Below are 24,066 nucleotides of genomic sequence, written 5' to 3' on the forward strand. Positions count from 1 at the left end.
CCGACAAAATAATCTGTTTGCATGTCACTGTCAGTGTAAAATCAATTTCCCACTAAAATGGAAAAAAGACTATCAGAAGTGTCCTTGAGTACTACAGTCTTAMAGAAGAGTGTAARTCCAAGCAAACTATACAGCATGTTTTCAAACCTTTCAAATTCTGCTATTCCAAAGAGGTATTTAAAAAAAAAAAAAWAAGTAAATAGACAAAAAATACCAAGTTTAAAATAGCCAGCACCATCTGCTGAAGCTGACAATCAGAATTCAATGATTTGAAATTCTGACTGCCAGGGCAGATGAGGACTCTCAGACCACTGTTACACAGTCACTTTAAATTGGCATCTGCACATGCCGCCACCAAAGGGAGGTGTCACCTCACTGATACATTATTCACAGCCCCTTTGGTACGTACAAGGGTACTAAAGGGACCTCTCAATAACACAATTGTTTCTCAGGCTTACCAGTTCTTTAATCAACTTACTACAGAACTTCAAGAACACTAATGGCAGCAGAAAAGGCACTTTTAAGAAAGGTGCCCCCTTAACATAAGTTGCAGAGGCACAGTCTTGTGTCACCATGCCTAAGTCCTCCTCATGATTTTTGAAGTCAAAATTGCTTCCATATGTTACCAGAAACAAAGAATATTTATTTACCATTTCTCAAAACACAGTCAAATAAAAATAGGTATAGCAGCACTGCAATTGTGTTTTCCAAACATCCATTACTTGTTGCTGCAATTGAGGATCTACAGATCAAGAGCAACACCAACCAAAAAAAAAAGAAACCCAAAAACTTTCTGGCAAATTAAAACCTATTTTTATGAACACGGCTCTCGTAATTATTAACAGGTACATTCTTCCACTTGTGATGTTTTTACATCTTTTCTGTTCATCTGCTCTCATTAAGCACAAAACTTCATTAAAAATACTTCCATTAACAACTTTCTGTGAGAAATGCATTAACAACYTCAGTGGACTTGAAAGCCACTACAAGAACTAAAACCACATGGCTTGCATCTTCTATATCCAAGGCAGACAAGAGCAGACATAGACGCACCAAGCCCAGCACATTACAGAGGAAAACAAGAAAAAGGAAAGGTGAAGGAGCTTCTCAGCTTTTTGGTGACATGGGAAGAAGAACAGCTAGAAACAAGCAAAAACTTGCAGTACAAGAACCATGTTTTCTGATCTCTAAAGCTCTGTATGCAGTTGTGTGCCTTATGGACATAAAGTGAAATGTTTCTCCTTATTACCCCATTCCTGCACATACATACACAACTATTCTGATACAGGAGTTCAGAGAGTGGATCTAGTTTTCCTCTTGCAAGGTAAGCTCAATGAAGCTCCTGTTTCCACCAGGACARATTCCACAGCTCCCCTGACAGCAGCTTTTGGAGAAGAGACTTGGATATCATTCACCACAGCTTCGCTTGTGTCAGCTAAACAGTAAAACTCGATATACATTGTTCAATGAGCAAAATACACTTCAGGGCATCCCCGGCGCCACAAGCCAGGATGGGAATTAAGTGACACGAAGACACAAGTCGCATGGACACCCCGGGTGCTTGTCAGGAACAGCACAGTTATCCCGCTCAGCCTCCCCGGAGGCACCAGCTCACCCCCGCAGCCCCCGGGGCGCCTCCGTGTCCCCGCCCGCGCCAACGTGGCCGGTCCCCTCCCCCGCCCGTGCCGCGTCGCACGCACCTGCACCTCTGTCTCCGGAGGCCACTCGGTGTTCACCAGGAGGTCGTACAGGATGTTCTCCTCCCCGTCCTCCGCCTCGTCGCTGTCGCCAGCCATGCCGCGCTCCCGGGGCGCCCCGCCGCTGTCCCCGCCGGCGGCGGCCATGCCGGCCCGTCCCGCCCTCCCCGCGCCGCCACGGCRACGGCGCCCGGCGGGGGCCAAAAGGCTCCGCCTTTAACTCGTGCGGTGCCGGCCCGCAGCGTGAGGGCGCTCAGAATCACAGAATAGCACAATCACCAGGGTTGGAAGAGACCTTCAGTATCCTCGAGTCCAACCCATGCCCTAACACTTCATTAAACCATGGCACCACGTGTCACATCCAGTCTTTTTTTAAACACATCCAGGGATGGTGACTCCACCTCCATCCAATGGGCAGCCCATTCCAATGCTTTATCACTCTTTCTGTAAAAAACCTTTTCCTTATATCTAACCTCTATTTCCCTTGGCTCATCTTGAGACTGTCTCCTCGTTCTGCCGGTTGTTGCTGCCCGGGGCAGGGGAGACCTGAGCCTGTGGGTTAGGCCCTTACTGAACCGGAGGTGGAGGGGGGGGGATTATAGGAAAAGCAAAAGGCATATTTCTCACAAGTTGTTCTTCCAACTTGAATGACGTTATGTAGGACTTCTAAATATTTCAGTCCTACAAGTCTGAGTTTATAGCATTCAGCTCCCTCAAGCAAATAAAATGAGTCTTGTTTGTAAGTTCTGGTCCCCTCACTTCTGGAAGGACTTTGAGGGACTGGAGTGTCCAGAGAAGAGCAATGGAGCTGAGGAAGGGTCCAGAGCACAAATCCTGTGAGGAGCAGCTGAGGGTGCTGGGGGTGTTCAGCCTGGGGAAAAGGAGGCTCAGGGCAGCCCTCATCACTCTGTACACCTGCTGAATGGAGGGTGTAACCAGGCCGGGTCAGTCTCCTTCTCCCAGGCAAGAAGCTGTAGGATGGGAGGACTGTCTTTAACTGTGCCAGGGGACATTCAGKTTGGGCASCAGGARRGATTTGTTAATGAAAAGAGCACTTAAACATTTAAACATCACCACCCTGTGAAGTAGTGGAGTCACCATCCCTGGAGGTGTTTAAGGAAAGACTGGCTGTGACACTCAGTGCCATGGTCTGGTTGACAGGGTGCTGTCCAGTCACAGGTTGGACTTGGTGATCTTAGAGGTCTTTCCCAACTTAACTGATACTGTGAAATAATTATTAAAGAACTGATGTTTCAGCTGCTTTCCTGCAACTTTATAAAGCATTTCTATTTAATACTTCATAAAGTATTTCTGTCTGTAAAATAGAAACAAAATTACATCACACCCTGACACTTCTGCTCCTGTAGTCTAATTTTCGCTTGTGTTTACTAAGCTCTTGTAGGCAACTGTGCAGCCTAGAATTAGGTTAAACTGAAATTCAAATTCTGAAACTGGGGATTCAGGGCAATATGAAAGCTCTGTTGGGTAATTGGGAAAGACTTCAAAAAGAAACAACTACTGAGGAAAAAAAAGCCTTTTGACTGTCTCTATAGTTTTTAAACTGTATTTGACAATGGTAAAGCAATGGTAAATAGTATAACATTGTGTTCATAAATTTCAAGGAATTGTGGGGGAGTTGTAGTAAATTACACACCACGTTCCACACCAACAAGCAGCACTATATATTGTTATCAAGATCTACAGTTTTTCTCAGAGTCATGGGTGAACCCGTACATTATTCATATCATGTGCCTTTAAAAAAATTATAGTTTTGTCATTTATCTGAAAGCAAGCAAACCAATGATTGACAGATACAGCAAATAATAGTGAAAGAGGCACATCAAAGGAAGATACTCCCAAAGGAATTATTAATACATGAGAAACCATTGCGATGCAAACAGCCTGGTACTAAGGGAATAAAATAAAAATAAAATACCCTGCTGTATTTTTCTCTGCATGACACCAGTTTCTACAGCGTAAGYCAACAGCCAGTATGGCTCARTAAGTTTTAAAAAAGGTCTTGAAATAAKCYACYAGGACAAAGCCAGTACTCAAATTGCAACACSGTAGTCAAGAGAACTAGGTTGTCAGAGATACTTGTTCTGGGGGGCTTTTTGGCTTTGAGGCAGATGTGTCTCTAGCTCATGCTGCTTTAGGAAAGATTGAAGCTGGGTTTCACAATGGAAATCAGTAGACAGTAGTGTACACTGTGCCTTCCACTTAGGAGACAAATGCACCATTGACTCATGATGTAACTGTAGAACTGTAGAAGCATTTCTGCACTTCCAATCTAATTTTTACAATAACTCCCTGAAGATTCTCGCGTTTAATGTCYCTAGAAGTGATCCTAGAACAAGACGGTGCAGAATTTGGGAAAACTTCTGTAAAACCWGGAGAATAGCGTATCCCTATTAGCCTATATCTAAAACATAACTCGGTGTGTTTGCTGTCTGTGTGTGAGGGTCCTTTGGCYTTGAACAYCCGGGRSRSSSMYYSGGSCSGGGSSGRAMSSSSSGKSSSGSSGSYYCYKKSSCCSSCCSGSYCCMWWAARSSGSSGSYYCCSSYSCCSGCCSGKCCCMWWAARSSGSRGSYYCCSSYYCCSCCCSGCCCCATAAATCCTGTGCCGGGCTCTGCGCCTGCGCCGTTCGCGTGTTCCCGGGGCGAAGATGGCGGCCTTCTCGGGTACGTGGCGCGGGGAATCGCGGGGTCTCGGTCCTAAAGGAGCCTGTCGCCTCTACCCTCCGTTTCCCGGGCTTCCTGTGGCGCCGGRGACAGCTCCTCGGGCCRCCCTCCTGGCCGGCCCGCGGTAGTKTGTGGCTGCCATGTGTCAGGCTGGAGGTTGTGAGGCCTGCAGAGGATATAGGTGCCTCTCATCTCCTTGGGCTTCTGCAGGCTGTGAGATGTGGTTATCGAAATCGTTTTGCAGTTTTTATTGCATATGTGGAATCCAGAAAAGGGACTGCTTAAAATTTAGTCTTGTTCCTCATGCGGACTGGTTTCAGTAACAGGAGGTTTATTATAACTGTTCTTTGTATTGCAGTGGCTAATAGCTGGCTTTTCTCCTTTGTGATACGGTTTAGCCGTATATATTTAATATCTATATTATTTAAACTAYATACGTCTGTATGATAGTAAACTATAATCCACCACTCTTTTTGTCCCCTTATCTGTGCACATATTTGTATAAATAAGCAGYGAGCCGAGATCAGGATTCTATGAAGTTTTAATGGATATKGCGTTTTTAATTTGTRTCTTTTAACTGAACTTGTTAGATCWTATCGTGGTGGTGGGGTAATGCTGAAGCTTCTTCCTAAGCTCTAGAGATCAGTTTGGATGCTCTGCAGCAGAATTAATTTGGATATAGTTGAGAAGAATGTCATGGTGTCATGGTTTGATGAAATCCTTGTACTTTATATTGAATTAAATTGTGTGAGTTGGGAGTATAWGGGTAAAATTATGTATGGATTTGTTTCTAACTTGAAATCAGTAGGACTTGATTTTGATTGCTATAGACAATACTTTTTTGTTTGTGTGGATTGCCTACTTTTGTAGGAATATAGGCCAGCACTTGAAAATATTAAAGCTTCCTGAAATCACATTATAACTAAAATACGTTTCTTATAGCAGTTGTTTTATAGCGAATGGAAGAATAATTTTTGGCTGCACACATCTGTCTGTGCCAGTCCAGCTCAGTGTGTGTCCATGTGCGTGCTATGACTGGAACTCAGCATGTGGCAGTGCAGAGGCCAGCATGTAAACTTCTGCTTAGAAATATATCTATTTATAGTTACAGGAATTATTTAGAGTAACCTCAGGTACCCAAAGAGATGACCAACAGAAAAATTGTTATTTTGATGGTATACTACCATCTTTGGGGTTGGTGAGGATCCCCTTTCCTCTTGCCCTTATTGAATAGTTGCAGGCTTTATTTTTCTTTTTAAAAGCAGAGGATTTGTTTATCACTATACAAACATGGTTCCATATTTAACTTGTGTCTGAGGTGCAGCCATCAGACCTTGCTGAGTTTGCTAGAAGGGATAGACAAGGGAAAAAAACYTTCAAAGATGGATGTAATTAATAACTTCATCAAAACCAAAGGACTATCTTGTTATTGTACATGCTGTAAGCATCTAAAGCGAGGTTTGGTCAACCAGAGTCTTCATAGGATACAGATTTTTTATTCTTTTTGCAAACTGTTTGCATCTCAATTGTGGAGAGAGTTGAGATATGTGTGTAAGCAAAGTCTTCCCTGTTGTCTGCATGGGCAGTTTCTTTAAGGGTGCAAAGATAAGTACCTGGAAGTGCTCCTCTGTTCACAGTGTGTTTCCTTTCCTATGTGCATGCTCCTGAGTTACTCTGCTCTGAGTGGGGACAGCTCTGGAAGCTGCCTGTGAAGAAGGGAGAATGTTTCTTATCTAATAGTGGGTGCTGTAGTAAAAACTGCACATGTTGTTTCCAAAAAAAGTGGTTTTGTAACTGAATGTGCTGACATTTGACAATCTTTTGGGCTGTGTTGAGGTAAATAACATTGCTTGGTTTTTTTGCTTGTCTTACAGAAATGGGTGTTATGCCTGAGATTGCTCAAGCAGTGGAGGAGATGGACTGGCTGTAAGTAGGAGTGTGCCAAACTCTAATTTGCCTTTCAGCAATGTATGACATGCTTAAAACACCTCTGCTGTCACATTAAAGCCAAGTGGATATGTGTTTTCCTTTAGCTGTCATTGCCTCTCACACACTTCTCTTTAGTGTGGAAGACTGAAGCACACAAATTGTGACTGCAGTGGTAATATTTAAACTTGGACAAGCAGAGAACATGACTTCAGTTCTTCAGTTCTTTTGTTTGACAAAAGGCTCTGTGTCTCTGGTTTATTTATTATGCACCATGGGGTTATTGGATGAAATACTGACTGTCATGTAATTGATGTTAGTTTACTGCATGTTTTTCAGACTCTGGTCTGTATTTGTGTTTTTCAAACTTAATGCTTATGTGTTAGTCTTCTAAAAAAGTTGCTTTTCTTGTGCTTGATTACTTGTTTTGTCAAAATGTTTTTACTTCAGTGTTTGTTTTGAATTGTTATTCAGAATGTTGTCAGCATGGACAAACAATGTCTTTTCTCGAATGCTGTTAATTAGCTGTAGTTCTGAAAATGCTGGTTGGATTTAGTTATCTTTGCATCCTTTTCCAGTTTTGAACAGGAATCATGTAAATGAGGGCTGCTTAAGTAGCTTTAGAGAAAAACTAACTTGAAGAAAGGAAAACAATGTATAGTTAACATGTTTGCTTTATAGTTGAGCCCAATGATGTGAGATGTACCACTCTTATCAGGGTGCAGCTGAATCCACTGCAAGCCAGGAGTTACCTGCTTCATCTTGCAGATGGTTTCTGTAAATTCCTGTATAAGCAAAAATCTTTTTCTACTGATAACATTGATTTGTGTTAATGTGTTCTTTCCTGTAGTCTTCCTACAGATATCCAAGCAGAATCCATCCCATTGATCTTGGGAGGTGGTGATGTACTTATGGTAGGTATGCATTATAGTTCTATCCATAAAAATCCTGTGTCTTTTAATTGTTGTTTGTATGTTTTGTTGTAAATTTCACCCTTCCCATAAGGGTCCATAGTTAGATTAACTCTCCTATCCTTTTCCAACGGGAAGTATATTCTTCAGCTAAAAGCTTCTTTGAGTTCGTGGTGTCTTACCAGTTTTTCTTGCAGATGGAATTTGGGTTTTTTGGGCTCTTTTTTGACTACGACACAGGCACTGCCACATGAATGAGGGCTGTCTGATCTTATCTACCCTCGTTTTGGCTGTAAATACCTGATATAGACCACTATAGATATGACTGATACTGCCTGAGCCAATGCTGCAGTATGAATAACCTTGAAAGTATCAGATTAGTATGCCTTGTCTTTTATGGGTCTCTGTGTTCATGATTCCATAAACCAAAATAARACTTCCTAAAAAGTAAACTTGTTTATCAAAATAGAATTATAGAACAGTCTTTACAGTCCTTTAAATTCTTATGTTTTTCTTCCTATAGGCTGCTGAAACYGGGAGTGGAAAAACTGGTGTAAGTAATCAAATTTAAATTAGCAGAAAATAAAAGTCTTTAAGTGATGGGAGAYGAGGTGTATGCATATATGCAGAAAGAATGTGTACATGTGTTTAAACATTATTGGTAACAGTTTTACCAGCATAGATGTAGGAGTGTTTCTGGCCCCGGGTATTGCACCTGAAAGCAAGGCTGGAAATAAGTTTATAAATTGTGGAATGAAAGTAAYTTTCCATTTTAGGCATTCAGCATTCCAGTTATCCAGATTGTTTATGAAACACTGAAAGACCAGATGGAAGGCAAGAAAGGAAAAGCCACTATTAAAACYGGAGGGGGAGGTAAGTTTTTGTATGTCACACTCCTTAAATTTGAAACTCTGCTAACTCATGTTGATTTTGTCACCTGCCATTAGATATATATTTTTTCTTGTTATTCAGGATAATGTAAAGAGGATGTTATCATTCAGTGTTTTATTAAACAGTGAATATAAATTTACGGTGGAATYATGGAAAGAACTGGTATGCATTGGACTTCAGACTCCTGTTTTCAGCTTGAGGMTGGCTCATCCATACCTTGCTTTTCAGAGTTCTGAAAGCCATACTAGTTTAATGCCTTACAAGATGGGAAGTGGTGGTGATGTCCATCTYAAAAGATGGAGTTAAAAAACATCTTTCTATTGCAGGATTAGATGAGACCAACTGACAGCCTGCAATTGGTTTGGGCCTTGTAAGTGCGCTTGAGCAGAAAGCTCTTCTAGGCTCAGACTTACTGGTTTGGGGTAACAGTGTAGGATCTTTCAGTTCTGCTGTGCTCAGTAAAGCTGTTATGTTCCTTTTGGCAACTGCCTAGGTTTGGGATTGAATAACAACATAGTGAGTTGSTGCAAGTTTTTTCTAGTAAACGTCGAATTGAGCAGGAAATGCACAGGGCCAGACCTCAGCTGTATAGAATGGATTGTAACCATCATAATATCCTCGCAGTATTTAGGGGTCTGTTAATCTCTTTCATTAAGCTTGCAACTGTAAAGCCAAAAACCATGTCCAGTTTGTAGTACTGATAGATTGGATCTAATGTAAGCAAACAGTATCTGCACAAACAACACTCTGAAGATGTTGCACACATTCTCATCATAAAAACTACTCCTACCCTGGTGTCAGTAAAGTCATCTTAAAAAAAAAAAAAGTTAAAATAAAATTCACCTGGAGAGAATGTAATATAAATACACAAATACACTCAGTATTATCTTTTAAAATCTTATATAGATTTTATTGCAGTATGTTAATGTGCATATGAAAAATGAAGTCAGAAATTCTGTGTGTATGTTAGCTCCTTAGTAGTGACATTTTAACTCATAACCTGAAAAATACCTTAATGTAAGCTTGGAACAGAAATGGCAGATAACACATTTCAAATTTTTTGTCCTTAATGTAGTTTTGGATATTTTCTAGCTGAATTTGCTTGTGATTGTGTGGAGCAGTCTTATTTTATAAAAGTCTTTATTAGTTTCAGTTACATTGTTAAGTAATTTAATCTGTGCTCTCCTAAATGGAATAATCTAAATTTGCATAAAATACTTTTGCATTATGCATTTGTGTCTCTCTTTCAAATTGTAGGCCTTCATTTTGAACTCATATGAATTTCATTGGAACAAAGTTGTTTCCSCAGAAAATTAAACCAAACACTGTGGAAACAATGTGAACTTTTAATTTGAGTTTTCTAGGTTTGCTTTGTTGATTTAATGCTTTTTCTTTTAATGTCTTTCAAACKTAGTGCTCAATAAATGGCAAATGAACCCCTATGACAGAGGATCAGCTTTCGGTGAGTTGTCCTGCTGYTCATTTGAAAACATTTGCTGAGTAAAAAAGAATAAACTAGAGGAAAGCATGCGTGAAATTTTCTTTTAAAAGCAGTTAGGCTTTTAGTGTCTTTAACTAAAAGTGTCTTGTAATTTTCAGCAATTGGATCGGATGGTTTGTGTTGTCAAAGCAGAGAGATAAAAGAATGGCATGGATGCAGAGCAACTAGAGGCGTGACTAAAGGTAGATATAAAGTGATGTGTTCTGAATGCTCTTCTAAAGAAGTTTCAGCCGAAATTTGTCCTGCTTGTCACCCATTTTTAATGTACATAGTTGCATTAAAAACTTTCTATTCATCTGGCCAAATTTACTGCTAGCTTAAAACTTTGAAATKACAAATATCTCTGTTTTGTTCTCCTTCTGTTGTAAATTGCCTTTTCCCTGATGGTGATGCCTGCAAAACTTTCCCAAGCTAAGTTAAAATGATGCTAGAAAAGCAAACTTTTACTTGAAAGCTTTCAGGTACATAATAGTCTGAAAAACAGCACCCTGAATTGGAGTCGTACAATTTTACAAGATGGGGAAATTAGAATATACAGCCAATGTTGTCCAATTAGAGGAGCASTTGGCTARGTAATCTCCCCCCTGGTTCTGCCCYACTGGAGTCCTCCTTGGTTCTCTAACTCTGCCTTTGTTATGTCTATGATACATGGTACAAAATAAAATGTCTTTGATAAACTAACAGGCAAGACTTAACTACATTTTAAGAATACATCAATAAGAGTTTGCTCACCGTGGAAAAGAAAGCTGGAAGAGTACTGTAAGTTAGACCTAGGCATTTAACAGTCCACAAATCTACAAATACATGAAGAATACATAAAAAGCTAAAAATACTTAGGCATCAATAGGAGACTTAGTTGAAGGGGGCAGAAGCATAACTAATATTCATCAGAATGCWTTTTTATTAGGAAATTGCTATGCACACAGTACTTCGAGTTGTTTTACTTGCACATTTCACACAGATGTGTGCATTCAAAAATTTCATGGTTCTGTGGTTGCAGCAATAGGTGAGAGGCCAACTGTAACACTTGACTCAGAAGCAGAGTCATCCAGCTAYTCAAGTGGTTCTAGATGTGTGTTCAGAAAGACTCTGAACAGCCTCCTTCTACAGGGTGTGCAGATAACATAGATACACTCACAGCCTTTTCGCATAAACACAGTAGGGGATTTTATGACACTTTTAGCAGGACTGGCAATGTTAGATTTTTATGGTCTTGGAAGTAGCAAGACTGAACCACCATAATGAATTTGGGTGTTGTATTAGATCCTTTCTTTTTCTTTTCAAGGGAAATACTACTATGAAGTTTCCTGTCATGACCAAGGCTTRTGCAGAGTTGGTTGGTCAACTATGCAGGCTTCCCTAGATCTGGGTGAGTTTCCTTCTAAAGAGCAGTCTAGGTAGTTTTCATAATCACATGGAATGGCTAGAGTCCTGTTCTAGTTTTACAGAGAATGGGCTCCTTGGGAAGGATCCCGATACTGGAGAGCTTAAAACTTTGTACAAAATTTTCTTCGTGTAAGGGGGCATCTTTGGTGGTGGCAGTATTTTCTTGTCTTCTATGACGCTTTGATTTTGTTTGTTTTTTTTTTTTTTAATGAAGATGAATGGAGACTAGTAAAATCAGTAAATGCACTGCTGTAAAAGAACTAGTACTTGGTCAGAAGTCCGTAGTTAGCACTGTGTATTGTTTATGAGGTAGGGTTGGAGATTTCAGTTGCTGATACTAAGGAAAAACACATAACCTATCACCCAAAAGATAAAAGCCTATTGTCTTGTCTTCAGGCACTGATAAATTTGGCTTTGGCTTTGGTGGCACTGGTAAGAAATCTAACAACAAGCAGTTTGACAGCTATGGTGAGGTAAGCTTGAATTGCATTTGGTAGAAATATTATTAAAAGTTTTGCATGTTTTGGGTTGTTACAATCATCAATTGAAATAGCATTCATTCTAAGGGAGGTTCACTGGGCAAAAGGACARTGCAACGTTGAGGCTTTTTTGGATAAAAGCTTTTTAACAGTTTTTTAAAAAGCAGTTACAAGCTTGAAACATGATTGTRTAATTATATTGACTCTTATTTAGAAGTTAAAAATTTTCTATGCATTACAGGTTAAAAGTTAACTGACCTCTTAAGATTTGTCTTGACTTACTTCAGTTTTAGCTTGAACAAACCAGCCCATCTGTATRCCTTGGTGAATGTCCAAGTGAGGACATTGTATTCTGTTTTCTAGAAATTAAAATAGAASTAATTGCACAACTCTAATCTGTCAAAATGCATTATTAAATGTTAATAAGGCATAGTTAGGGTGCGCCACTTCTGCCTCTTGGGGTGGGTTTGCCTTTACCTTAGTGCAAATTTCTGAAGTGTCTGCTGGGAATAACTGGTGGTTTTTGTGGAATGTGCCAATGGGATTCAGATGTTTAAACGTAATTTACATAAATATGAATATTATAGCAGAAAGTCAAGTCTTTCTGTGGTACTCAATGCCMTAAAACTGGCAACTTTAATGATTGTTGTAGCTTGTTTAATAATTACTCTTGAGCTGTTGATTAGAAGCATTTTATAATATACAGATTTTATTGAATAACTTTAAAATTAACAGATCTCAAGATATTTAAATAAAAGCACTTATGTGCTTTCTTTACATAACATGCATATGGTAGCATCTTCAAGAGTTAGTCTTTTATTATAGTCAAAATATAAGTTTCTGATGTCATGTTTGGTGCTCTAAGCTTAGATTTACTTTGGCTAATAAATACATGACTAATGTGCWTTTCCTTAGTGCAGAATAATTCCAGGTAAATTACTTGAATGTGTCATCATCTTCATTTTTTTAAAGTAAATTGAAAGCATAAATATAAATGTTTAAATATCCAAGATCAATTGGGCAGTTTACTACAGATKTGTAATCAAATAAAAATACACGTTCTATTTACAATGGTCTTTCTTACTGAAATAAATTGAACTTGCTTCTCTCAAAAATCAGCATTCAGTAGGGAGAGGTGGGAAAACTAAAATTTGACAGAATATAAGCACTAAAAATCTCTTAGCTTTACAAACTTTTTTTTGCAGGAATTCACTATGCATGATACAATTGGATGTTATCTAGACACAGAAAAGGGACAAATAAAGTTTTCAAAAAATGGTACGTTTTATTCTCTTTGGAATGTTATTTGGATGCTTTCACTGGCAGTGGCAAGGGAGGGAGAGGAACAGACACTTGCAGAGTCTGACTGAAATAACCCTACTTTCAGGGAAGGACCTTGGCCTTGCGTTTGAAATCCCATCGCATATAAGGAATCAAGCACTTTTTGCAGCTTGTGTACTGAAGGTAATGTAGAGATGTCCAAGATGATTGTAATTGTTCTAGGTTTGTTAATCAGCTACTTAAATATAAAATTTGTGTGGGCACCTACAGTGACTGGAGTTTTCTTTGGTTTACCAGTATTCTGTAAAACTGTTTTCTTTGGTTTACCAGTATTCACTACTAAGGTGGTAACCAAAGTGTGTGTTAGCTTTGAGTACCATGATATTTAAATACAGATTTTAATACTTGAAGATAAGGGTAAAATATAAAGGATGAYTAATTCCTAATAACAGTACTATGTTGTGTGTGTTAGACTTTGATATGCTGTTATTCAACTGATCAAAGCAAATAGCTTGAAAGCAAGATTACCTGTTTCATGGTTCTCAACTCTAGCACGACTGTRCTGTAGTAGTACGACTTTGAGTTAGTCTTTTTGAATCTCAAGGAATTTAACAAAACATTTCAGAGAAATGTTGGTGGTCAGAGAAATGCTCAAGTTCAGAAAAAGTGTGTTGGTTTTTTGTTGGCTTTTTTCTGCTTATTTGATTGTGGTTTTTTGAAATTCCAGTATGGTTTCTGTGGCAACTTGGGGAAGAGGAATATGTAAGATGAGAGAAGAAAAGACCTTCTCCATCTCATCCATCTGTTTTTTCTTTATTGAATTGATTCTAATTTTATGTGGTCTCTTGAGTCTGTCTGTATGACACAACTTTGTTGAAACCTAGAATGCTGAATTGAAATTCAATTTTGGTGAGGAGGATTTCAAGTTTCCACCAAAAGATGGCTACGTTGGTCTTTGCAAGGCTCCCGAGAGTAGTGTAGTGAAATCACAACATGCAGGTAGGTTAGATTTTTATGAACTTACCTTGTTTCTGTATTCAGGTTATATTACAGAGCATCTTTTGATCATTTTAATAGCTATTAGAAGCATCTTGGATACAGCAGTAATGAAGAAATACAATTGCTTTTTTAAAAGTATATCAAATTTTCTTAATCTTAAAAGMCCAATAGTCTCTAATATTTTGAATTTAGAAATGCATCAGATAAAAGAATTCCAGCTAAGTTTTTCAAATGKTATCATAAAAATAAGTGTGGTTCTTTATGCCCTGCAATAGAACAGATTATCCTCCATGACCGGTACCATCCACTTGTAATTTCTTGTTATTCATAATTGAGAGACCAATCACATCACCTTTTAATGAAACATTTAGAATTATTAGGTTTTAATTACTAATAGAAAATCCAAATTTGTTTCCAGTAAAAAATTCCAGAATAGGAGTGTAGTTTGCCTTAATGGTGATTTTTTTTCCACGTAGGAAGTGCACAAGTCGTTCAAGCACAGAACCTTCCAAATGCTCCAAAAGCATTGATTGTAGAACCATCAAGAGAGCTGGCAGAACAAACTTTGAACAATGTGAAGCAGTTCAAGAAATATGTTGATAATCCCAAATTAAGGTAAGAGTGAATTTGTTAGTTGCTTTTATAGTATTTTCCATGGATGTAACTTCATAGAGATATGGTGGGGGGGGGGTTCCCCTTGGTAACTAAATAGATCATAATTTGCAGTGCTGCAGATAATAATCTCAGTAATAATTTGCTATCAACCAACCTTCTGACTTTGCAAATACAGTTGGAACACCTAGGGGTTTTTTTTTTATGTGTTTTATCTGTGGACTGCCTTTCTCCTATATGAGTAATTTGGTGGATAGTGTTTCTTCTAATTATCAATAACTAATACGATACTTCACATGCTTTTCTTGACTGAAAACATCTGCTTACTGCCCTTCTTTTCTAAACATTTTCTTAGGCCCCCATCGCCATCTGCCCCCTCATTTTGTTTGTCTTTCATTTCCATTAAATAGTTATATACAGGGTCTGCTCTCTTTACATTCATGTGCTCACAGGACAAATTATAATGGAGATGCGGTTCTGAAAAATGAACTGTCTGCAAGTTACTTTGATTTAAAATTGTCTGTTTTGACTGTGCTTTTAAAACTTGAACATTTCCCTATTCAAAACTGCAATCTGTTTAAAAGAATGTATTTACTGCAGTTGCAGAGAACTAAACAATGAGAAGAGGCAAGCTACAATGAAATATTAATTTAGTTTACTGTTATTTGCATTTCTAACTTTGAAGGAAATTATTTTTAAACTAAYTTAATTATTTTTGAGATTTTTAAGAAACATTTGTAAAATAAAATTGGTTAAGGTGCTAATGTGTTTACTACAACAGTGATGACATTCACATTCATATGCAATTTGGTAACAAAGCTTTCACTTGAACTGAAATACAATACACTACATACGAAGGGATGAATTTCAAAATTGATTTTTTCCTATTGTTCTGAAAATTACTATTCAAAGCTGTTAGTCGTCAGCAACTAATGAAAGAATTAGTCTTCAGACAGATGTTTAATATACTTCTGAATATAATGAATGGGTAAATGTCAAACATATTGATGTAATTTTAGGGAACTGCTAATTATTGGTGGAGTTGCTGCCAGAGATCAACTTTCTGTACTGGAACAAGGCGTAAGTTGTGTTTTTTTATACGAATAAATAGTGTGGGTTCCAAATAACTCATGATGTTGCTAGAGGATAGTAATGGTTCCTACAACTCACCTAATAATAAACAGGTTAAAAAGAAAWTGTAAAGTCAGTAGCAAGTTTATGTTGTACCAGTCTAGCAGTTGTAACTTTCATTCCATGTCAGTACAAGTGCTWGTAGTACTTAGTCAAATTCTGTTAGCCTGAGTACTCCTGAAAATCTTAAAGGTGAAATTGTTTGCCATTTGTCCTTAGGCAATAGGACAGTGTTCCTACTAACTTCTGTTCCATGTTTTTGTAGACAAAAATAGTCTACAGTTATCMAGGTCAACCTATACTACAGAAGAATCCTACATAGAAGGAAATGGTCTGGTTTCAGCAGCATGGAGTGTACAATCAATTCAATCATGCTATAGGGAGAGCAGAGTCACAGAGTCACTTTTTTTATTTGAGACTCACTTTTGGAAGTGAGAACGCATCACAATGGTTAAATTTTCTAGTGGTTCTAGCTTCCAAAATACAAATTTTCTCTTAAGCATGGTTGAGTTGGAAGATGATTGGACTTTGGTGTGAATGCTAAATTCATGCTCATGAGCTCTTCTGTCTGGCAAAATCGGAAGTTATTTCTGTAGTTGATAGACTTTGAATCCTTCCTCAGTGGGAAAAGTTAATTTTTTTCCCCCATGTAAAAACAAATCTGTTTGTTTGCTTTAGATAACAAAATTACACAGCTTGGGGTTCAGGGGAGGAAAAAAGGGGCATAAYACTTCCCCAAATGAGGGAAACCTTCCTCCCTAAGGTAGATTCTGGTAATGAAATGGCTGTAGAACCAAAATACAGGTTGCCCAGAGAGGAGATTGTAAGATCCCTTTCCATAAGTRTACTGAAAATTGTATTTGGCAGCTACCTAAAGTAACTTGGAAATTGCCCTTGATTTGCATGTGAAGTGGGAGTGGAGATCAGATGATCTCAAGAGACCCATCTAATTCAAATTACTCTARGATTGTATGAAGTTATAATTAATAGAAGATAAGGCGTTATACTGATAATTGTCTCTTAATGTTAAGCTTATATAAAGTTTTAATTCCTCTAGTTAGTTACAGGACCAACTCATAGTCTTGATGTATTTCATAGGTGGATATTGTGGTCGGAACTCCTGGCCGGCTGGATGACCTGGTCTCAACAGGGAAGATTAATTTATCTCAAGTTAGATTCCTGGTTCTGGATGAAGCTGTAAGTAGACAAATTCTGTGCTTGAATGGAATATGATATTTGCAGAAAAGTCAGCGAAGCATGATTGTTTTGTAGTATTTGATAATTCAGTGGAACAGTTAAATACCTATAAACTGTACCAGTTTAATCCTCTCACTGTTTGTAACCTTAGRAACCTACTGATTTTTTTCCCTGCTCCCATAACCTCTGTATTAAATCTGTTTGGAATTTCTCTGATAGAGAAATATAGTTCAAATTATATTTAGAAGGTACTGAAATCTCTCCCTGACACTGCAGGGAACTAGAAGGACCAAGACAAAATGCAAGGGGTAGTTAACCCAGCAGATCTTGAAACCAGTGAATTTTGTACTCAGTATTCTGTGAATTAAGTGCGTCTGTCTGATCTGTAGTAGTGCAACTGAGATTAAATGCCTTGGGGTATTAGCTACGGATAGCTGCTGGGCTTCTTGTGAAGCCCAGCAGCTGTAATGTAAATATGCCAAATTTTTACTGAAGTTTTTCATCTTAGTAATAATGTCCTGGCTATGCATTGACCTGTCCAGCTAATTGAAAGCAAGAGACTTAAAGTGTATGAGACTGTTCTGAGACTTTGAGTGTATTGTTTATCTAACTGAAGTGTAAAGACTGAGAAATGAGAGAGATTTGCAGCTTCATCTCTTATTTCATCCCCATTCAGGATGGACTTCTCCTCCAAGGTTATTCAGATTTCATAAACAGGATCCACAGTCAAATTCCTCAGATAACCTCAGATGGAAAGAGACTTCAGGTATAAAATGTTTCTGGTTTAGTTTTTTTTSTTGTGTTTTTATGATTTGTTTGCTTGGATATTTTTTGTGTGTGTGATGTGCACTGCTTTCGGTGTTTGTTCACTGAGTTCAGTAATTGCCTGTAAATATGTATTTTTAGCATTCTAGATGTTGAAACCCAGTGTTCAGCAGTTATCAGTTTCATTGAATTACTTTTATATACATTAAATTGAATTAATTTTATATAAAATTTGAATGACTACATACATTGACGCAAGGTGTTAATTACCTTGATTCATCAGCTTTCAATAGTTCTGCATTCTTCCAGCTCARTGATTGGGTCTTTGTAAGAGAATAGTTAAGCAATTTATTTTGTGTCTTGACCCTTGCCAGCTGAGTGGTTCCCGTGATGAGGAAACCCAGACACTTTCTGTTGTGCTACGTTGTGCTATTCAACTATATAACATTCTTCAAGCTCTACTTTCACTTTTTTGGCTGGGAGAATCTTATTTTCAGTGGTATCCATATGACTCTTCTTTTTAGGTGATTGTGTGCTCTGCAACACTGCATTCTTTTGATGTGAAAAAACTGTCTGAAAAGATAATGCATTTTCCCACCTGGGTTGATTTGAAAGGAGAAGATTCTGTCCCTGAAACTGTGCATCATGTGGTTGTGCCTGTAAATCCAAAAACTGATAAACTCTGGGAAAGGCTTGGCAAGAATCATATCAGAGTAAGTGAAAATTAAGGTTTGTTTGTCCATGTTTACTTGTTCAACCTTCAGAACAGGCCTAATGTTGAAGGATCCTTGCTGGCTGTTGAAACAGCCTAATCTGAAATGGTTTGTTCCATGGTAGTCAGCATCATATCCGTGATGTTATAACACTGTTTCTGCACACCCCAATGTTACAAACGTGATTGTTATTCTGCTAAGCTCTTCCTCAATATTTCACACGAGAGAGCAATGGCATTGTGCTTTTTTACTTCCTTTGCAGCTAATGGTCCATGCCCTAACTGTGCTTAGTATTTCTTTTCTGACTGAGCAGGAGGAAATAAATCTGTCAAGATGGATCATTCTGTGTGGTAGTTCTGTCTCAAATCCATGTGAGATGAGCAGTTTTTAGAGGAATGTGTTTCRTATCAGACTGCATTTGAGACTAAATTCTACATTCACCAGACACCTATTYATGTGAGAAGGTGATGACCGTTTGRGTCTTYAGTATTCAGGTTCTGARTAACCTGGRACCATATTTTGTTCTTGGCAGCACTGATACAGTTACAAGTCTAAAGGTTTTCCTAAGCCCTTTTTGGCTCTGGAACCTCTGTCATGTGTGTTAGCATCTTTTCTTTGAGTCTTAGCATGAGTTTAATTCTCTTGAGTTTTAAGTTAATATCTTMATCAGCCTAGCATAGGTAAAAAGTTAAGGAACTACTCTGTGATTTAACCATATTTTACAATACTTACTTATTCAGGTTTGTTTGGATGTTTTTAATTCTTCATGTTGTTCAAAGGTGTTTTCTATCCAGTGTCTACATAAATAATTTTATTGCCCTTTTTTATTAATAAATTTTATGTGTTTAAACTCATGACTTTCCTTTAGCTTAAAGGTAGATTAGTTTGACTGGTGAGAGGACAGAATGCTAAGATTAGTTTTAAAATTTGATTTTTATCCTTGTTATTAGGTAATGGAGTTAAGTATTTTTCTGTGAAGAGTGGGCTAATGATTTAAGAGCTTTTTTTTTGTGTTTTTCCTAGACTGACGAAGTACATGCAAAAGACAATACACGACCTGGCGCTAACACTCCAGGTAATCAGCAACACTAAGAAATAGCTTCTGAAGTTTTTGTAAGTGTTTGAAGTAAGGGTAAATTGTAGTAGATACTGGCCTTGAGTCACGTTCCTCCAAAATTCTATTTCTACATTGTCATAGTGGTGAAGAGAAATGTGTTTCTGTAATTGAGGAATGGGGAAGAAACTTAAATATGTATTTTGCACATTTGTAGACAAGTGTTTGTTGGTGTGTGTAAGAAACCTGAAACATCTGAGTGGTTTTGTTCTATCACCTTGGAGCATGGGAGTGTGGAGGGGAGAGATAGAAACAGAAGATTTAATTTACTTGCTCTAATAGTAAAAGTTTAACTGTCTACTCAAAGGCTAGAGAACTTTAAAGGTATGTCGTTCAAAGGTTCTTCATATTTTTAAACTATATGAGTGAAATAATTTCTTTATTTTTATTTAGAAATGTGGTCTGAAGCTATTAAAATTCTAAAAGGAGAATACACTGTTCGGGCAATCAAAGAGCACAAGATGGACCAAGCCATTATTTTCTGCAGGACTAAAATAGACTGTGATAATATGGAGCAGTACTTCATCCAACAGGGCGGAGGTAGTGCTTTCATGTCAACCTTACTCTACTCACGTTTCTCACTTCTGTGTTTTTTCAACACCAAAATTGTAAGATATAGGTCACCAATACTAGGACACAGCACAAATAAAATTGTGCTTCAATTGTGCTTTTTTTTTTTTTTCCTGGACATAAAATTCAGAATTTGGTACTAGGCAGCTGCAGAGGTGCCCTTTGTAAAAGGAGGCAGTGAACTGCTCTGTACCTGTTCCAGACAGTTCTGAAATGGCTGGAAACAACCCATCAGGCACCAAATTTGAACCAGTGAGAAGAGTATATGGTGCCTCTGCTGAATTATATTAGTGAAATTGATAGTTGATACAGGCAAGAGACATGGGAAGAAATCAGTGTGTACAAATGGTCACACATAAGGAGACATAGAAGGAGAAATTTGAAAGAAGAYGGGGGAACAGTGAAAGGGGATGTGAGGAGAAAGGTGAAGATAGACATTTGAAGAAATGGGGAGATTTAGAGCAGGAGGGAGTAAGGAGAAATGACTGCACAGACCTGCTCTGGGGAGGAATAGTGTTTTAGCTATTTGACTTGCTTATTTTTTACCACCCTTCCAAAGTCTGTGTCACTAATTAGATGTATATATTAATTGGTAATAAAGCTAAATTTCCCTGAGTTGAGACTTTTGCCATGAAATTTTTTCCTGTTCTGTATGGTTCTGTGTCATAACTTATGTGTGATGTTATTAATGCATATAAACTCTTTCAGGCCCTGATAGGAAGGGACATCAATTCTCATGTGTCTGTCTGCATGGTGATAGAAAACCTCAAGAAAGAAAGCAAAAYCTGGAAAGATTTAAGGTGATGCAGCAGAATTTTCGAAGCTTTTTCCTCCCCTCCCAGTATCTGAATTTATATGTCARCTTGTGTCCCTGCTTCCCCATTTAAATTAGATTGCACTCAAATGCTCTGTGTCCCACTTCCTGAAGTTGTGAGGCACATTTTCTGTAGGTGGAAGTCTGTACTGGTAATCAATATGACCTTTATGAGTTTGAATTGAGARGATAGTGGGTTTACTTTAAGATAAAAAACTAACTTTGAACTCAGTTACATTGTTTTTTTATGTCTTTAGTTCTTCATTGTTTTTAAAAGAAATTATTTAAATATTACACTTTAGTTTTGATTAAGCTGTTCCCTGTTTTTTGGTTGCCTTATGCTGTTGGGGGCAGAAACAAGGATGTAACTTGACCGAGCTATTCATGCTTTATTTGAAGTGTTCCTAAATGTACAGAGACTCTTCAAGGTGAAATAAGGGGGAAGGACTGTGGTTTCATTGCTTGGGATTTTGCTTGCTGTATTTAGCACATTACTTCATTACAGCTCTTTTTTTGCAGAGAGGAGATGTCCGTTTTTTGATCTGCACAGATGTTGCTGCTAGAGGAATTGATATTCACGGTGTTCCATATGGTAAGACATAACTTTTTTAACTTAAGCTGTTGAATTGCACTAGAGCTTCAATATATTTGCATGCCTGTCCACTAGTTAAAATAARTATATGACCTGTCGCATAATTATGCAAGATGTAGATGTTAAAGGCTTAAACTTAATTTGGTTTCTCACCATATTTTCTCAATACCTGATGATGTTCTGTATTTTTGTGAATTGTTAATTTGGTTTTCCATTCTTACCAAAAAGTAATCAGGGAAAAAATAGTTTGAGAGTGAAAGCCTTTATTGCAGGTATTGTATTGCAGGTTACACCTGTAACTGTTGTAATAGATTATAAAGTGTGTACATAGGCCTAAGGAGAGGAATTGCTGCAATCAAAATCATACTTATTTTAGGTGTCTGATCTCTTACCTTAGCTCGTATGTTAAAAAAATCTTGTATACTCTGTGGATTGTGTCTGTCTTACACAGTTATCAACGTGACACTCCCTGATGAAAAACAGAACTATGTTCATCGAATTGGGAGAGTAGGCAGAGCTGAGAGGTATGTTTGTTTTCAGAGCAGTCACCTGGTTTTCTTGATACTTTTTCTTGTTGTTTCACAAGCTGGCAATAGTTACTGAAATACATTTCTCCCTCCCTTCTTCCCTAATATTTCAGGATGGGTTTGGCAATCTCCCTTGTGGCAAAAGAGAAAGAAAAGGTAATTATACCCYGAAGCAAAGATGAATAGATGTTATTTACTAAAGATCTGTCCACAGCTGCTGACTTTCATATCTTGCATTGAAAAACTGTTTGTTTGTCTGTGCKTAGTTGAAGGAGAACTTAAACAGATTCCTGAATTCTTTTTCATGCTATAATTTGTCTGAATGGATGTATTGATCTCTATTTCACGAAGTTTAGAAGTTGTTTTCCATTATTTCTAGGTTTGGTATCACGTATGCAGTAGTCGTGGAAAAGGATGTTACAACACTAGACTGAAGGAAGAAGGAGGTTGTACCATATGGTACAATGAGATGCAGGTAAGTATTTTGCTTAAATGTTCCCTGAKTACTCTAAAAGTCTGGCAATACAGTTCTTGTTTCACCTGTGTAGTTGAAGTACAAAGCTAGTYTTAGGATGTTTATAACCTTTGATTCCATTTGAAGAAAAAATTGGAAAAGTTTCCAAGTTAAATGTTCTGTAAATTGTTTAATTATAAAAGCCTATTTTAATATTCCCAGCCAATTCTGTTGCAGTCTTATTTTCAGCTTCCATACAGTCTTCTTAATCAAAATCTGTTAAGAYTTAGAGGATGTTAGTTATACACTTCTGTTTAGATGGTTTGTTGCAAAACTGTAGCTTGAAACTTATTTCTCTACCTGGAAATAGTTTGTCACTTAAGTAGGTTTTCATTGGGATTTGTATACCAATCTTAACAATGCTTATTAAAAAGCAATACTTCCCTTCTTTCTTTAATAAAGAAGGGCAAATACCACATCATCTGTGTTAAAATAAGCTTGGACTAYGAGCTCTTCATTGTAAAGTACTCTTGTTCATACAGGTAGGGTAGTGTATGAAATAAGGACTTTTAGGTAGGATTAAAACATACTGAAATTGGAAAATAACTTGTACAGTTTGAGCTAATAAAAATGTGTTAGTCTTTGGTATCTGTGMCCAAATTGTTTTCTGTGTACCATTCCTTGTTCAAACTCCTTGAATGTGACTGTTCAGAGCACTAGTTTGACTAGCCTTTGACTGTAAGAGTACTTAGAGATTTCTTTTGGTTTTTTCCTTTAGTTGCTGGGAGAGATTGAAGAACACTTAAACTGCACTATTGCCCAAGTTGAACCAGACATAAAAGTMCCGGTGGATGATTTTGATGGGAAAGTTACATATGGGCAGAAAAGAGCTCTGGGTGGTAAGCAAKGAACTGCTCTAGAGTTCCTTGGTAATGCTGTGCTGAGTTTCCTGTGTCTTCTGTGTAACTACAGAATAATAGATTATAAAGGAATAAGTAATAGATTATAAATAAATTCATTATAAAAAGCTGCTAGTTCTTTGCTATCTTCTGCATTTATTAAGTGCAGCCTTTGGGTTACAAGTGACAAGAGTATGTGTACACCTGCTTTGGTTTGTTTGTGCTCTTTTTTTAACAAAATTATTAACTTCAACTTTCTGAATGAGAGTGGTTAAGCATTGTTAGTTCTGCTGAAAAATGGCTTTGAATACATAATTTAGATTGTGTCTCTTTTGGCAGGTGGACTGTACAAAGGCCATGTGGATATTCTGGCACCTACAGTACAAGAGTTGGCTGCCCTTGAAAAGGAGGCTCAGACATCTTTCTTRCATCTTGGCTATCTTCCTAACCAGCTGTTCAGAACATTCTGATTGTGCCAYRCTGGAGAGAAGKCTTGAGTTAATAAATGCTCTGCCCTTCGAATATAGAAATCTCACACTGTCTCTGAGTAGAGGTAGTTAGAAAGCGATTAAAACTAAATATACTTCTTGCATGATGAACAGAGTGTTCAGCACTGTTAACTTTGAGTTTGCTGTTCTCTTAATAAAACAAAAYGAGTCAAAGATTAAATTATTTTGTTTGGTTTTTTTGCCTTGAAGGATGAATTTGCAAAATCATTCTTTGTGTGGCTTGTTGATATATTGAAAATACAAGAGTAGTTAAKCAAATCTGGAAGGAGAGTCTTTTATTTGTATTTATTTATATTTAAAATTAATTATTTATTTGTGTGCTGTAATTTTTTAAGGCTGGACTGACTAAAAATACATTAATATTCAGACAGCTGTTTATATTGAAGATACTAAATAAGAAAAAAAAATGCAGATCT

General features: G+C 37.6%; 2 protein-coding genes across 2 annotated transcripts in view; one reads left to right on the forward strand and one right to left on the reverse strand.

Moving 5' to 3' along the window:
* The window catches only part of NBAS (NBAS subunit of NRZ tethering complex), a 158,025-nt gene extending 156,149 nt beyond the window's left edge, over positions 1-1,876 (reverse strand). The window contains exon 1 of the mRNA XM_057384003.1: positions 1,701-1,876. Coding sequence (XP_057239986.1) covers positions 1,701-1,844 — 144 coding nt within the window. The 5' untranslated portion in view covers positions 1,845-1,876. The remainder of the gene's footprint in view (positions 1-1,700) is intronic.
* Positions 1,877-4,303: 2,427 nt separating this feature from the next.
* DDX1 (DEAD-box helicase 1) lies at positions 4,304-23,851 on the forward strand. Its single transcript, XM_057384004.1, has 26 exons — positions 4,304-4,379; positions 6,254-6,305; positions 7,156-7,219; positions 7,740-7,769; positions 7,993-8,089; positions 9,522-9,569; positions 9,707-9,790; positions 10,894-10,977; positions 11,391-11,467; positions 12,679-12,751; positions 12,861-12,937; positions 13,639-13,753; positions 14,230-14,368; positions 15,385-15,445; positions 16,595-16,693; positions 17,370-17,459; positions 17,983-18,171; positions 19,195-19,246; positions 19,679-19,825; positions 20,564-20,655; positions 21,189-21,261; positions 21,713-21,785; positions 21,902-21,944; positions 22,168-22,263; positions 23,021-23,141; positions 23,481-23,851. Exons 1-26 carry the CDS (start codon positions 4,364-4,366, stop codon positions 23,609-23,611), a joined length of 2,223 nt encoding a protein of 740 aa, XP_057239987.1. The 5' UTR covers positions 4,304-4,363; the 3' UTR covers positions 23,612-23,851.
* Positions 23,852-24,066: the final 215 nt, after the last annotated feature.

Source organism: Malurus melanocephalus, unplaced genomic scaffold (assembly GCF_030028575.1).
Source record: "Malurus melanocephalus ecotype Western Australia unplaced genomic scaffold, MMel_1.1 scaffold_674, whole genome shotgun sequence".
Classification (NCBI taxonomy): domain Eukaryota; kingdom Metazoa; phylum Chordata; class Aves; order Passeriformes; family Maluridae; genus Malurus; species Malurus melanocephalus.